Source organism: Ciona robusta, chromosome 7, assembly GCF_009617815.1.
Source record: "Ciona robusta chromosome 7, ASM961781v2".
In the NCBI taxonomy this organism is placed as follows: domain Eukaryota; kingdom Metazoa; phylum Chordata; class Ascidiacea; order Phlebobranchia; family Cionidae; genus Ciona; species Ciona robusta.
Genome location: NC_143241.1, coordinates 4,205,187 through 4,218,274, shown reverse-complemented (window position 1 = coordinate 4,218,274; position 13,088 = coordinate 4,205,187). Strand labels below are relative to the sequence as shown.

At 36.3% G+C, this 13,088-nt stretch overlaps 3 protein-coding genes and 1 long non-coding RNA gene across 7 annotated transcripts in view; 1 reads left to right on the top strand and 3 right to left on the bottom strand.

Annotated features, from left to right (window-relative positions):
- Positions 1-1,968, bottom strand: part of LOC149733953 (uncharacterized) — a 55,190-nt gene extending 53,222 nt beyond the window's left edge. For both annotated transcript variants that reach the window (XM_089880689.1, XM_089880690.1), the window contains exon 1: positions 242-1,968. The gene's annotated coding sequence lies outside the window, so the exon portion shown is untranslated. The remainder of the gene's footprint in view (positions 1-241) is intronic.
- Positions 1,969-2,084: 116 nt separating this feature from the next.
- On the bottom strand, positions 2,085-5,366 carry LOC149733952 (uncharacterized). 2 transcript variants are annotated; one of them, XM_089880733.1, is made up of 6 exons: positions 5,207-5,366; positions 4,497-5,087; positions 4,300-4,437; positions 4,066-4,215; positions 2,768-2,911; positions 2,085-2,365 (listed from the first exon to the last, which is right to left on the bottom strand). In XM_089880733.1, exons 1-6 carry the CDS (start codon positions 5,259-5,261, stop codon positions 2,349-2,351), a joined length of 1,095 nt encoding a protein of 364 aa, XP_089736859.1. In that variant the 5' UTR covers positions 5,262-5,366; the 3' UTR covers positions 2,085-2,348. The 2 variants fall into 2 exon arrangements, with proteins under 2 accessions (XP_089736859.1, XP_089736860.1); XM_089880734.1 differs by having other exon boundaries at positions 4,175-4,215.
- Positions 5,367-6,787: 1,421 nt separating this feature from the next.
- On the top strand, positions 6,788-8,084 carry LOC149733951 (uncharacterized). The gene is made up of 2 exons (XR_016385268.1): positions 6,788-7,254; positions 7,327-8,084. It is a non-coding gene; the product is annotated as an uncharacterized LOC149733951 (long non-coding RNA).
- On the bottom strand, positions 7,876-12,566 carry LOC149733950 (uncharacterized). 2 transcript variants are annotated; one of them, XM_089880719.1, is made up of 11 exons: positions 12,022-12,543; positions 11,595-11,686; positions 11,330-11,407; positions 11,023-11,110; positions 10,873-10,939; positions 10,428-10,780; positions 9,598-9,749; positions 9,210-9,327; positions 8,851-8,917; positions 8,556-8,729; positions 7,876-8,380 (listed from the first exon to the last, which is right to left on the bottom strand). In XM_089880719.1, the coding sequence occupies exons 1-11, from the start codon at positions 12,111-12,113 to the stop codon at positions 8,363-8,365; spliced, it is 1,299 nt and encodes a 432-aa protein (XP_089736845.1). In that variant the 5' UTR covers positions 12,114-12,543; the 3' UTR covers positions 7,876-8,362. The 2 variants fall into 2 exon arrangements, with proteins under 2 accessions (XP_089736845.1, XP_089736847.1); XM_089880721.1 differs by lacking the exon at positions 11,330-11,407 and having other exon boundaries at positions 12,022-12,566.
- Between the last annotated feature and the right edge of the window lie 522 nt (positions 12,567-13,088).

Here is a 13,088-nt window from a genome sequence, read left to right as displayed (position 1 = left end):
GTTGTGGCGACAACAGAATGCAAACGCCTCGGGCGGAGGTGGTACCGTGCGAAAAAAAAGGTTTGCGCGTTTCCCCACTCGCGTTTCCACATTACCTCTACATCCAAGCTACTATGTGTTTCCTGCAATAGGATTACGTCGATTTTTTTGTTTTTTAAAAAACGGAAAATACATTTACGTTTCGCATTGTTACGTAAACCATTGACATTAAACGATACTATTTTCATTTGGAGATGCTTACCACAGGTGTAAATTGTCAATGTAAATGTTCAGGTTTCTCTTCCGCTGTTTGTAGCGTCTATTTCGAATTCTTTTCCGCACACGCATTTTAAAAATTTGTCATCTTTTAACTTGCTTGAAACAATTTTATCACAGACGCAGTGTAAAATTGTCTTCTGGCAGTTCGTGTTGTTGCATGTGATGCTTGTTGTTTTTGGAGGGATTACGTTTAGATCGTGGCATGACTGACCATGTTTTACAGTAAAGGCATTCCAGCTTGTTGTCAATACAGTTTCTCTCGGGGGCGTATTCGTGGCAGCAGGGCGTTCTGATTAGTTTTTGTTTACAGTATAGACAGGTTATGTACGTTGCATTTTTTGCTACAAGGAAGCGGTCGTTGGTCGCACAGCAAGGTGTTGCCACCGAAAAGTAGAACCGATCGTTGAATTCATGGACAAAACCTTCTCGGTGACAATTACCACACTTTACTCCGTTATTTTCTCCACCGTGGCTTAAAGATTTTGGTGAAGGTTGGTCCACAGAAGGGCTTTTAACCAATCTTCGTTTTCGTTTTGGTGTCGTGATAATGTTTGTTGTTTTCGCCTCGGTTTCTTCAGGGGCATTTTCTTTATCGTCGTCCTTGCCCGCGGGCTCGCTAGCCATGTTCTTATCAGGTGACGTGAGCGCGTCAGGAGCTCGAGGCGCGTTGGCAAAGTTTACAGGTCTTTAATTGGCCGCTGTATGTCACGTAAAGTTCCTCCCGTTCAACCCTTATGTAGCTTGGCAGGGGGGATCTATCAATGTCATTTTTCTTTATTACCGCAATTCAGGTGCCCAACAGCTTTCCGTTTTTATCCTTTTTGGACCTTACCTCTTGCACGGCTACATAGTATTGCAAAGCTTCTGCAATACTTTTGTTTTGGAGTGGTACCGGGACCCAACCAATCAAAACTTCAATATTTTCGTTCTCATACAGAAATGTATGTTTGATTTTGTTGTCTTTTCTCAATAAATCAAGAAGTTCTATCACCGCTTCTCTGGAGGTACACGTAATATCGATTTTTGATTTTTTTCTTTCCACAATACCAACTACTTTGTCAATTGAAAACTTTATTCGTTTCAGCAACTCGTATACATCCTCTCTCTTACATGGTTCCTCTGTCCGGAACCACAAACAGCAAGGCCTTTTCAATTTAACATTGGTGTTTCTCTTCACTGCCTGTGAGTATCTAACCTTTTGCTGTATACCCATTTCCGTGGATAGTAGGAGACAACCTTCCACCACGACAGCCAGAACAGAATCACAATATCCACAATATTACACAAAACAGACAAACGGTACACTCTCGCCACCTAGCGATCGCAGTTATTATAAAAATCCTTAATGAGTCACCTAAGATTATGTACGGCACTACCCCCATCAACTGCACCCAGACATTTAAATAATATCCGTAATGTGTCACCAAAGATATATAGTAGGGTGCTGGGCATATTGAGCACTTAATGTTCAAATATCCTGACCGTGTTTTAAACAATTTAACAACGATCTATGGGGGTCATGAGGATACTGTTTTACATATTTTTTGAAAGTTCTTTGTTTAGTACCAAATGGAACAAATAAATAGAATGAAAATGTATCTCATCTCCACCTCACCCTATAATATAGTGCTGCACCGCTGTTATGATATATTTAGCGTTGCGGCGCATGCGCAATCCTACCTTACTTTACTATATTTATTAAGCCACGAAACTACCGTTGTTTATAGTTGTCACATGGCCTACTAAAAATATCTTTAGTAGGCCATGGTTGTCATTACTGAAAACTTTTATTTCCGTAGTATCCTTATTGCACTAAAAATCCAGCCTTTATTGGGCATGAGTTTATTAACACGGAAGCACACTTAAGCAACAACTGCGACACGATCTCATGCTGGTGGCACATTTGCAATACTCAGAACAAAGTTCAACCGCCTCTAATAAAAATTTTATGAAAATAGCTTTCTTGTAAACTAAACATGATGGTTCGTATTCACTGACGCTACGTTTTTTTATATAATGTGTTAGTATATTAAAGCAAGCCTAAGCGTTGGGTTATTTTTTTGGCTGATTAGTATATTATGCCGTGATCCTCAACCTTGCCGTGAGCCTGTAAGTGTAAAGTAAAATTTAATGCTAGATATTGGATATAATAGCTATAAATAACCATTGATAGGGGCGAACACATGCTATATATATAATGATACACTAGTAAGCGGGAAAATCTTATTCTGTGCTTTTGTACAAGTGCGACAACCAATACTTGTTCCATGTTCATTTAGAATATGTAAAGGTAGGGAAATACTTCATATTTGTATCTTAGGAAAGTACGCTTATATTGCAGATAGTAAATATTATATGTATATAGCACGCGCTCAAGTGAAAGAATAAATTACAATGGCCGTATACAACAACGTATAAGAAACATTGAGTAATCAAAAAACATCAAATTCATAAAATATTTCGTTAAAGAAACTAGACATATATAGCAAAACGACGACTCAGTACTAACTTGACACATAGCGACAGATCAGTCGTAAACTTCTGTTGCATGTACACGACCAAATTCCACGATATCCACGGTCCTGCTGGAAGTTCGAACCAACGTCAACGTGGCGACTTCCTCTACTGTCGTAGCACCGGCCTTGCTGACCACCTAATAATTATAAAAAAATGAAAGAAAAAAAACGCTTTGAGGTAACGAAGCGGCTTCTGTGGGTTATTAGCATGTTAGTATTTTTGACGTTGGTTTTTGCAGTGTATAAAACCATATTGAAGTGATACTACGATAAAACTTTTTCCTAATGCATAAACTGATGATGCCGATTACATTATAAATTCAAAGCGCTTTTATCAACTTTATTTATAGCGTTTATTTATCCGCTTTGATTGTTTAGATATATTTTTATTAATTACATGAACAATTATAGCCAATAAACTATAGTGGTGTAAGATGGAAGGTAGAATTATCCAATATTTCACTAACTGTATTTTTTTTAAAATCACTTTGTTGGACCGTTAAGGTGGCTGTATACAGTATATCCGGCGTGCGAATTCGCTTGCGAAATTGTATGCGAACCCTTGTTGGAATTTGCGTACGAATTTTGTCCGAATTCGTATACGATTCGGCGAAACATTTTGTCCGGTATCTATATGTACACAGTATCCGATGCAGGGAAAACAAAGGGCCTGCGAATTTTTTTTTTAGTTTGTAAAGAGTAGTCAGCAAATAGGCATCGCGTGCGTGTTTGTGACAATTTTTAACAAATTTAATTATAAATCCAGCACCTATTATAGTAGCTCTTTTAATTTAATTTCCGCATTTACCAAGATTATGCTGGTACAAACCGCATTTAACACAACAAATATACGTTATTCTAGGACAAATATATATATATTACTTTATGTATTGCTTAGCCTAATTGCCAAAACTAAAGTTTTCACGCAATGACAAACCGAAAAATCCGGACAAAAGTAGAACTTGAGCTTATTCGATTCGGACGGCAAAAATCCGGTCCGGAATCACTGATCCTGCGCTATCTGGATACTGTGTTCATGACATCTTTCGCGCCGTGTCCGAATTCCACATGCGGCAGCGTAATTCGGACAAAACAGACAAAACGGACGAATTCCGAATACTGTGTACAGCCACCATTGGACTACGCTGTCAAATATTACTGTAACATTTTGTTTGTATGTCAATATTTAAACAGCCTTATCTTACCCCGAGTGCCAACTTCATACTGCATCTAACCCCGTGTCCTAACTTACTATACAAGTTTAAATGTACACCTGTAATTCTAATCGAACCTGGTGTTTCTAATGAAATGCAATGACTATAGCGTTGTCGTCCTCTTTGACAAACACACTTTGCAGAAAACGAATTCGACATTACAAAAAACTTCTCATCCCTATTTACCCATTGTCCCGTCTCCGTATCACAGCAAGGTATGTCGATAGCTATAAAAGCAATAAATAAAGATTAGTACCGGCAAGACGATTGGATGTTTCATCACTTTCTTTGTTACACCGACCCACATATACCTGAGCATCGCATCATTCCACCACTACAACTGCAACTGTACGTTCCGTTTATAGTTAAAGCAGGATCCATGAACCTTGTTCGTGTGTATTGAGCACCACTTGCATACTCTCTCTGGTTCCACGCATCATAGCACCCGCCTTCAGAAATTTAATTAGTTTTCATATAACGTCGTATAGTTTTTAATTTGACAACTCACCGAAGCTTGATCCGGTGTAAGAAGCTGGTATCAACGGGGTAGACGCCATATCACAGTTAGCAGGACGGCAAGTTATTTGATTTGGCCCGCGGGAAGGGCAGACACATTTCTTTCTAGGATGATTTTTCTTCGTTCTGTAAAACTCATCTCCGCGTTGAAAAGTACGGCGGCTTACTCTGTCGAAACAGGGATCGGTCAACCTCGGTTCTATGTCACCAATATTTGTGTATTGATGAATCGGCTGTTGTGGAAGTAGAATGACTGGTCGCTGTACGACCGGCCTAGGGTTAACTGGATGTCGGATAATTGGATTTGCAATTGAAGGCTGCGCAACGACTGGTTCGATCACAACAGGCTGTCCAGGAACCATTCCAATTATTGCATCGTCGTTGTCTTCATCTTCTTCGTTTGTAACAATAGTTGGCTCTGTTGTGGTTGTCGCTGGCTTTAAGATTTTTTCGCAACTCATCCTTCGACAGCCGAAACCACCACATCGACACGCATACGAAGTGCCATCATCCTTGAGACTGGTGAATTGCATTCCGTTTTCATAGCCTCCGGTACCACTTATACCGCAACTTTCTTCCACTCCTGAAAACCAAATAAATATCACTTTATTAAACATTAGTCGCAAATTAAAAAAAGGTTCAAAAGATGTGAAATATATAAAATAATTAAAGATACAAAAAATAATCCTTTTATCAATTTACCGTTGACAGCAACCTCCATAAGCAGAACTGCACAAGTAAGTAACAAAAGCCGCATCTTAAAAGTTTACCAATCCTATGTGTCTTAATATTAGTACCTGTGCTGGTTATTAACCTGCGAAACAGAAACATCAACAAGTGGTACGCATATTAGAACAATATTCTGGCAGTCGCCTCACCTAAAACTATATATATAAAACTAGCGCTTCAGGCCAAACCTTCCACTACTCTACCCCACACCGCACTGCGATTTATAACGAAACCTACAAGCCGTCAATTGAAGAAGTGGTGTGTTCTAGCTGAATGAGCAGCTGTAGTGTCACCTATACGAGCAGAGGGTTTGTTCGTCTTCACTGGCAGCCATCCGAAGTGCGGTTGGTTTCAGGCTGATTAACTTCAATAGCAGCGCGTGTTGATCAGTATGCAGCGGACCGAAAAAAATCACACAGCTTAAAAGCTTTTTATAACGGTATTTTGCAGCAATCCTTTTAATTAAATCGTGGTTAATAAATTTACACAGGACGGTAAAACCTACTTCCCAAGAAATACAGACCAACAATAGTTAATTCCCCTAACAAACAGTGTTCATTGTAACTATACAGTCACACTGACTGATCAGTGTCAACGCTATGATTTTAGGATCGCTGTTTAAAGCGGAGTGGTATCTGTTTTCTCTGTTTTTTTTGCTGACGAATCCGTTTCATTTGATGGCAACTCTTTATTCGCGTTTCTGCCAATAAAACTGAAAAAATAACCGCATGCGAAGCAAAAAAACAAAACAAAATGAGAATTGGGTTAAAAAAACGTCATAAAAACGTAGTTTCTGGCAATAAAGGCCAAACATCAACACATAATGCACTGTAAATTAGTATATAATGGTGCCTACCAGTATCTAATGTATACGTATATGGTAGGGTGGGGGCAAAGTTAGTATAGTCTATACTAACTTTGGGCGTCGCTATGATTGATTTTTAGGTGTTTCGTATAGCGCTATGACATATTCAAATCTGGATCGGTAAAAAAATCCATGAATAATATTTTTTGAATTATTAAAATTTTATTTTAGATTCGGTACCGCTGTGGTCTAGTTAGTACAGTGCTTAAGTTTTATGGTGGTAGCACGCGTAGAAGGTATTAAAATGTGCCGCTATAATTTTTGTTTTCTAGAAGCATCTTGGTTCACCAGCATCGTAAATTATAAGTAAAATGTCCTTATTGAACTAGCATAAATTTTTTAGGCCGCAAATAACATACCAACTCAGTTCTGATGACTTTAAACAAAAAACTAAAGTTTTAACGTGTAAACATCTTGTCTGGAACTTTTTCAATGGAGGGTGATAATATATTTGGACCGGATGGTTATTGTATTTGTTCCGAGCTGTTGCGTATGCGTGGTAGCGTCTCGGCGCATGCGCAATAGCGCCTGGTACAAATATATTAATCGGAACGAATATATCACTACACCGTGGTGAATTGTTTAAAACACGATAAGGATATTTGTTTATTATGTGCTAAATATATTTTTTGTTTATTATATTTGTTTATTATGTCCTGTCTTCCCCACCCTAATATATACATTTGTTATACTAACAATTACTAGTTTGTGGGTATATTGATTTGTATTTTCTACAACTTTCTCTTTGTCCTATGCACCTGTATATAGGAGACGTATATACGAAAACTTGACCTAGAGTCTAGACCGTTGGTTTAATTTATCGCGCAGTTTGCCCGTTAGACAAGGTGTATATCGGTTGCTAAATGTAATTTGCTTAGTTGTATTTATGAAGGATTGTTCGACCATACCGCATTTATGCCAAACACCTGCACGGGGACTGCTATAGACCTACTCACTTCTCCGACCACATATAGCCTACTGCCTGGTTGTATATTACTCAACCACGGTTACTGGTTGTTCTATAGGTGTCCAAGCAACCGTAACAACACCAAATAGCTAACGATAACTAGGCATAATAGTTAAATAATTTAGAGTGTAGATTATAAATTAATAACCGCCAATCAGCTGATTTCGGGCACTTGATATTAACTAACAGGTATAGACAACCTATTTTGATGCTGTAAGAGAAAAGATGACAACCCAGAACCCACTTTTCTTGTTGTTGCAGACGTTCTGGTTCGGTTGCCAACAGGCTAGCGTGACAAGCGATTCGAACCGTCATACGCTTGCTCTACATGGGGCGAAGACAAGAGAAACATGAAACTTGATGCACAGCGCTGTGGGCACTTGACCCTTGAGTGCAAGTCGTCACATTTGGGAAAAAAACATGTTGTCCCTCGGTTTACAGGTCTGTTTTTCGTGGATACAGGAAACCGCCAAAGATGGAAGAATTTCATGACAACACTAAATTCACAACGCACGATCAATTTTTGGCCACCACAAAAATATCAATTTGAACAGATTTTTAATATTTTAAATGATGTAAAACCTCTGTCATATTATAAAATGCTAACAATAACAGAACGCAGGAACATTTCACACTCTGTGTGCGGTAGAACTATATATAAAATGAACTGTAGATAAAAACCACTTAACTATTACAAAATGTTAATGAATCGTTAAAAATTGTATGAACTTACATCAGGCAAGAAACAAAATTGTGCAAAATGAAGAAAGACAAGAAGAATAAATAAATGTGTCCATGTTACTAGGTTGCTTATTTTCTCTTTTACAGGATGTTTATTAACCACTGGAAACAATGATGGCGTATGTATAAAAACAAACGCTGGTTAAAACAAAACAAACACAAAATGGGTAAAATAAATAGCCTAATACATTTCTATATCACATTCCAATCTAGAATTTAGTTTGAAATAACCGGCAGGATTTATATGTTTAACCATCACAACTGCCTGTTTGAAAATACCATGCAATTGGTACCAGTATACACATAACAATATGAATAGTAAATACTAAATAATATAAAATGCTTGCCCACTAACCAATGATAAGTACAGTAGGTAAAAAAAAGTTGCCCACACAGAAAACAACAGAGCAGCAAATAAATCTAGGGCAAGATATAAAAAATGATTTATTAAACATATTATATTGAAGGATTTAAAAAACAACATAACTCCGCATTTGCTGATGACAAAAATGTCTATGTGTAATTCGATTGCGGTGTCAGAATCCTCTGCATACATTTATGCAATTGAAGACATCTGTTATACAATAATAAGACTAGTAATGAATAATAATTATAGGAATAATTTATAACATTAGTTGTATTGGTTAAGTTATACCAGTCATTCCACAAACTGCACGAAGTACTAAGATTCCAGATTTGATATGAACAATTTTTTTATTTATTTACAAAATTTTAACATGCATTCTTACTCTTCCATCACTGAAGCCACACCATGTACTGTTAGGACGAGGCATACAAGAATGTGGCCGCTTCTTTTTTTCAATCTTTTCCAATTTTCCAATACTTTTTTCACCAATGCATTTGAAAGGATCGGAAATAATTTGAATGGGAATTCTTTTTCCCTTCTGCTTCGAGCTTAATTCCTGCCATATTTATTACCAGACAAATAAAATATTAAAACTTACAACTCATGTTGTAAGTTTGCTTCATTAATTTTGTTTTGTTTAACTGTTAATGTGAAATGTGCTGTAAATTCTCACTTACTTTCTCTTCATCTTTTAAACCAGACTTTTTTGGAGTTGGTTCATCCAATTCTTTGCTCGCCAGCTTGCTATAAAAAAATAAAGAAACAAACACAGGGTTTACAACATATGTACCAAGTCTTTTTGATAAACCTTTTGATAATGTAATTAGAGAATAAATTTGTGGTGCATTGCTTGTTTCAATAAATTTGCAATGGTTGTAAAGTTTATCTTTTAAACGTATATCACTTTGGTATTGATCAGTAAAACAATAGGGAATATAAAAGAATCAATAATTCAAAACTGATCTGTTGTCATAGTTACATTGTAGCAATTATATTAGCCTGGCCAACTGACAAACTGGTAATACCCAACACTCACAAATTTGGACAAGATTTTTGACGCAATAAACTTCCTAAATCACTCTCTTCCAGTGGTTGATTTAATCCTAGATGAGACATCTGTGTGACGATCTCTTCTGGGTCTTTATACCTTTTTTCTATAAAAACAATGACATTGTTTTAATACAATGAGTGTGATGTGACAATTACATTGTGTAAATGTGTAATCATGAACAAAAGACAAATGAAAACAATCTGATCTACCATGGTATAATAATACCATATATGCAAGATTTTTATCTTACCGTATTACCTATTAACCACTACACCTGCAGTTTAAAAAGTTTAAACAAGAAAGAGGAACATAAACCAAAAGGTTAGGTGTCTGAATTTGTCTCAAACAATGTTTAAAACTTTTAAGGATATACCTTGTATGATACAGTCATTAATGCATTGGGTAGAAACATAACTCTCAGTGGTTTCATATTCAACAGATTTTTTTTGTGGTTCAATCCTCTTCTTGATTGCAGACTTTCGTTTGGATGGCTTCTGTTGCCTCTTTTTAAACTTGCTTTTGGACCTTGTAAAAGGAATATCTACAATGTTTAATTAAACCAGATTTTGATTATATTCAATATAAGATTTTGTAATAGTCCATAACAAATTTATTACAATATGAATAAGTAATAATAATATAAAAGTTAGCTTAGATACAGCAGATTTATTTTATTTCGCCAATATTCAATCAGCTACAAAGTCGAAATTCACTTATAGAATGGCTTTCAAGCACCATTTACAAAGAACACTTAAACTCTTTTCAAAAGACTGAGTGACGTAGACCACTTCATCATTGCAATCAAAAATACTTGTTCTTTTTAATTTTGTTCAATGATTGGATTTGAATTACACTACAATAACACTAGTCTACTTAAGTCTTAAAATATACAATACAACAGCAACATTTTTAATTGTAAAACAAAATAAGAGGTAAATTGAATACAAATATTGTACTAAGATAAATATTTAAATAATTAAAATAAACAGAATAATCGCTTGTTGAGTGCTGTAGTACAATGTGCCTGCCTTCTCCTCAGAGGATATGGGTTTGAAGTTTGAACCTTGATGTCACTACTATTGTCAGCATATGTGTTCTTTGGCAGGCACTTTTACAGTTGCTATAATCAACTAGTTTAAAATATCACTCGCCTACATGTGTGTGTTGTAAACTTGCACTAAGTTACAAATAAGATTAATATACCTTGGTAATTCATCTTCCTTTTTTGGTGAAAGAAACAAACTTCTTGCATCTGCTTTGCATTGCATCACATATTCTATCTGCGTGTCCTCTTCAATAGGTTCTTTTAGCCCATGATTTACTGATCTGTTGCACAATAAGGAGCCCGTGCTATCACAAAGAGTTATATCGATAGCAACCCGTTGTTTTGTTGGAGTTGGACATTCAACAGTTACAGGTGTCACCGTTTCTGCCTCAAGTTCAAGTTTTTGAAGTAAAAATTCCATTGCAGATTGCCTGAAATCACCTTGACAAGAAAGTTGATCTTGATCAAAATTTGACATTCTTGATACTGGTCGTCGCAGCAATAGAGGGGCCTGTTAAAAATATGTCTGCATAGTTATTATTTCATCAAGTTGATTTAACTACAGGGCATTAGTATAAGTTGGGATTTTATTTATAAGCTTACATGTGTAAAAGAGTGTGAATATGTGTCATACACTTCATGCATTAGCAAATGGTCAGGGGTAGAAGACCTGAAATCAAATTAAAAAACATTTTTGTTGATTTAATGCTAAATATGTTTTGAGGTAGAAGCTACTTTAAATAAATAAATTACCGGCTATGGCTTGATGTTGAAGGTACTGAAACATCAGCTGAAGTTGTGTTTGTTTTATCTGCATGACTGATGTATTTTTCACCGGTTACTGTAAATTTTAATCGGTAATTATACAAATAATACAAAATTGGCGGATAAAATACCATTTTGTTTTACTAAAACAATAAAACCTAACGAGGTTAAAGTGTAAAAATAGTGTCCCCAGTTTATGATGGCAATGGTGACTAATGGTAGCAGAAACAAAGCAGTAGCACACAATACAAAGATGGTGTTACGAACAGTACAGCAAAACAAACAACATTTCTACCTTTCATTGTTGCTGTGTTGGGCTTGTGTGAAGCAGTTTTTGGGCGTTGTTTAGTAACTCTGATATTTCTGCTGTGGTCTGACCAACATTTTGAGATTTTACAATTATACATGAAACACAGATAACAATTTAAAACGGAATTTAAAACTGCTATTACAGTTTTAATAATTGTGACACTATTAGCCTACTAGTAGTCTAGTAGTAGACATATTAGATTTTTAATTTCTATTCAAGTACATAGTAAACCTACTTTGCACAAACAAACCTGTTTTACAAGTCTTTGGTCTTTTGAAATTATTTTTAAGCCTCCTTTCATTGTATTCATTTACATGGTGTGGGACATTACTTGACTCAGCCCTTTAGAAAAAAAGAAAAGAACAAATTTAATAGTAATGTCAGTTAAGTATAAAACGTAAGTAACTATATTTGTTTAAATTGTTTTTTTTTTAAAGTTGCCACATTGTGACTTCAAGCTAAAAAACATTGCTTTGCAATTCAGCCAATTGATACACACATTAATATTAGCTTTGCGACAGGCCGACAAACACATGGAGTAAATAGACCTGTTGTATGCTAAATATAATAACCCCAATCTCTAACCCCTATTTGCCAACCTCTGACACTTGCCACTAGCTTAATCTGTAACACAGGGAAAGATTCTGCTCAAGATAGTAGTATCAATGTTAACTTACCACCAACACTGTTCAGTTATACTAGTTATGGGTGGGTTGACATGCATTTTCGTATAAGTGAACACAGGAATCCGATTTGCAGTGCTTTGCATGTTCTTTGTCGGGGAACAACCTACATGTGAACCACGTGAACAAACCTATTTATCCCAAATGATTTCAGTGTTCCTTCATTTATCTGATCGAGTCACAGAAATAAAAAAGGGTAGATCGCGCAACTGCCCAAAACCGTGATACATTGTTCTTTACTATTTACGTGACTGCCAACTCCATCCCCATTTCGCTTGGTCTAGAATCGAAAAGATGGGCGCATAGTGGTTTTTGCTCTTTATTTCAAAAACTACACCAACTATTTAAGTTTATTAGGCCAGTTTAGTTATTTGGTAAATTTACGCTTACAGTTTACCACTTGTTTAGGAAATTTAATTATTTAATACTTTTAATTAAAAACCTCCAAACAAAAAAGTCCTCGATTCCGTTGACTACAATAGGAAAGGGAACCGCCTTACAAAAGAAGGAGAGTGTATCAGCTCTCTCCTTTACCGACATTGGAGATGCGCGTTTTATTCTTTTTTTTCTTTTTTTTTCTGTGATCAAGATTTCAGACGGTAGACGGTCTGTCCCAAACTCTATGGAAATCATTTCAATGGACTTTAGTCTGTCCTATACGCACCGAGCTGTATAGATCTGTGGTACATACAGCTCAATGGTCCTACGCTGACCACTATTAGTCTGTTGCTACTCGCCTATTACAACCATTTTTCATGCCCCGCACTGGAATGGACACGAACCGCACAGGCGCACAGTAGGCTAATAATGTCTTCTCTGCTAGGTGTAGTGACTAGACCACGCGTATTTTTACAATTAAATGTTAAAGGGACTAAACACACCCCACGTCACTTTTATTTTTTATGGTAAATTCATAAAGCGACCGTTTTATTGATTCCAAAAATACTTTGCTTATTAAAATTGGTCCAGTATAGGCGGAGATATTCGCCCTCAAACAGTGATCTCTAGCGCTATCTTTTTTTTACTACGAGCTCCGTGATTGTGACGTAGGAACGTACTAG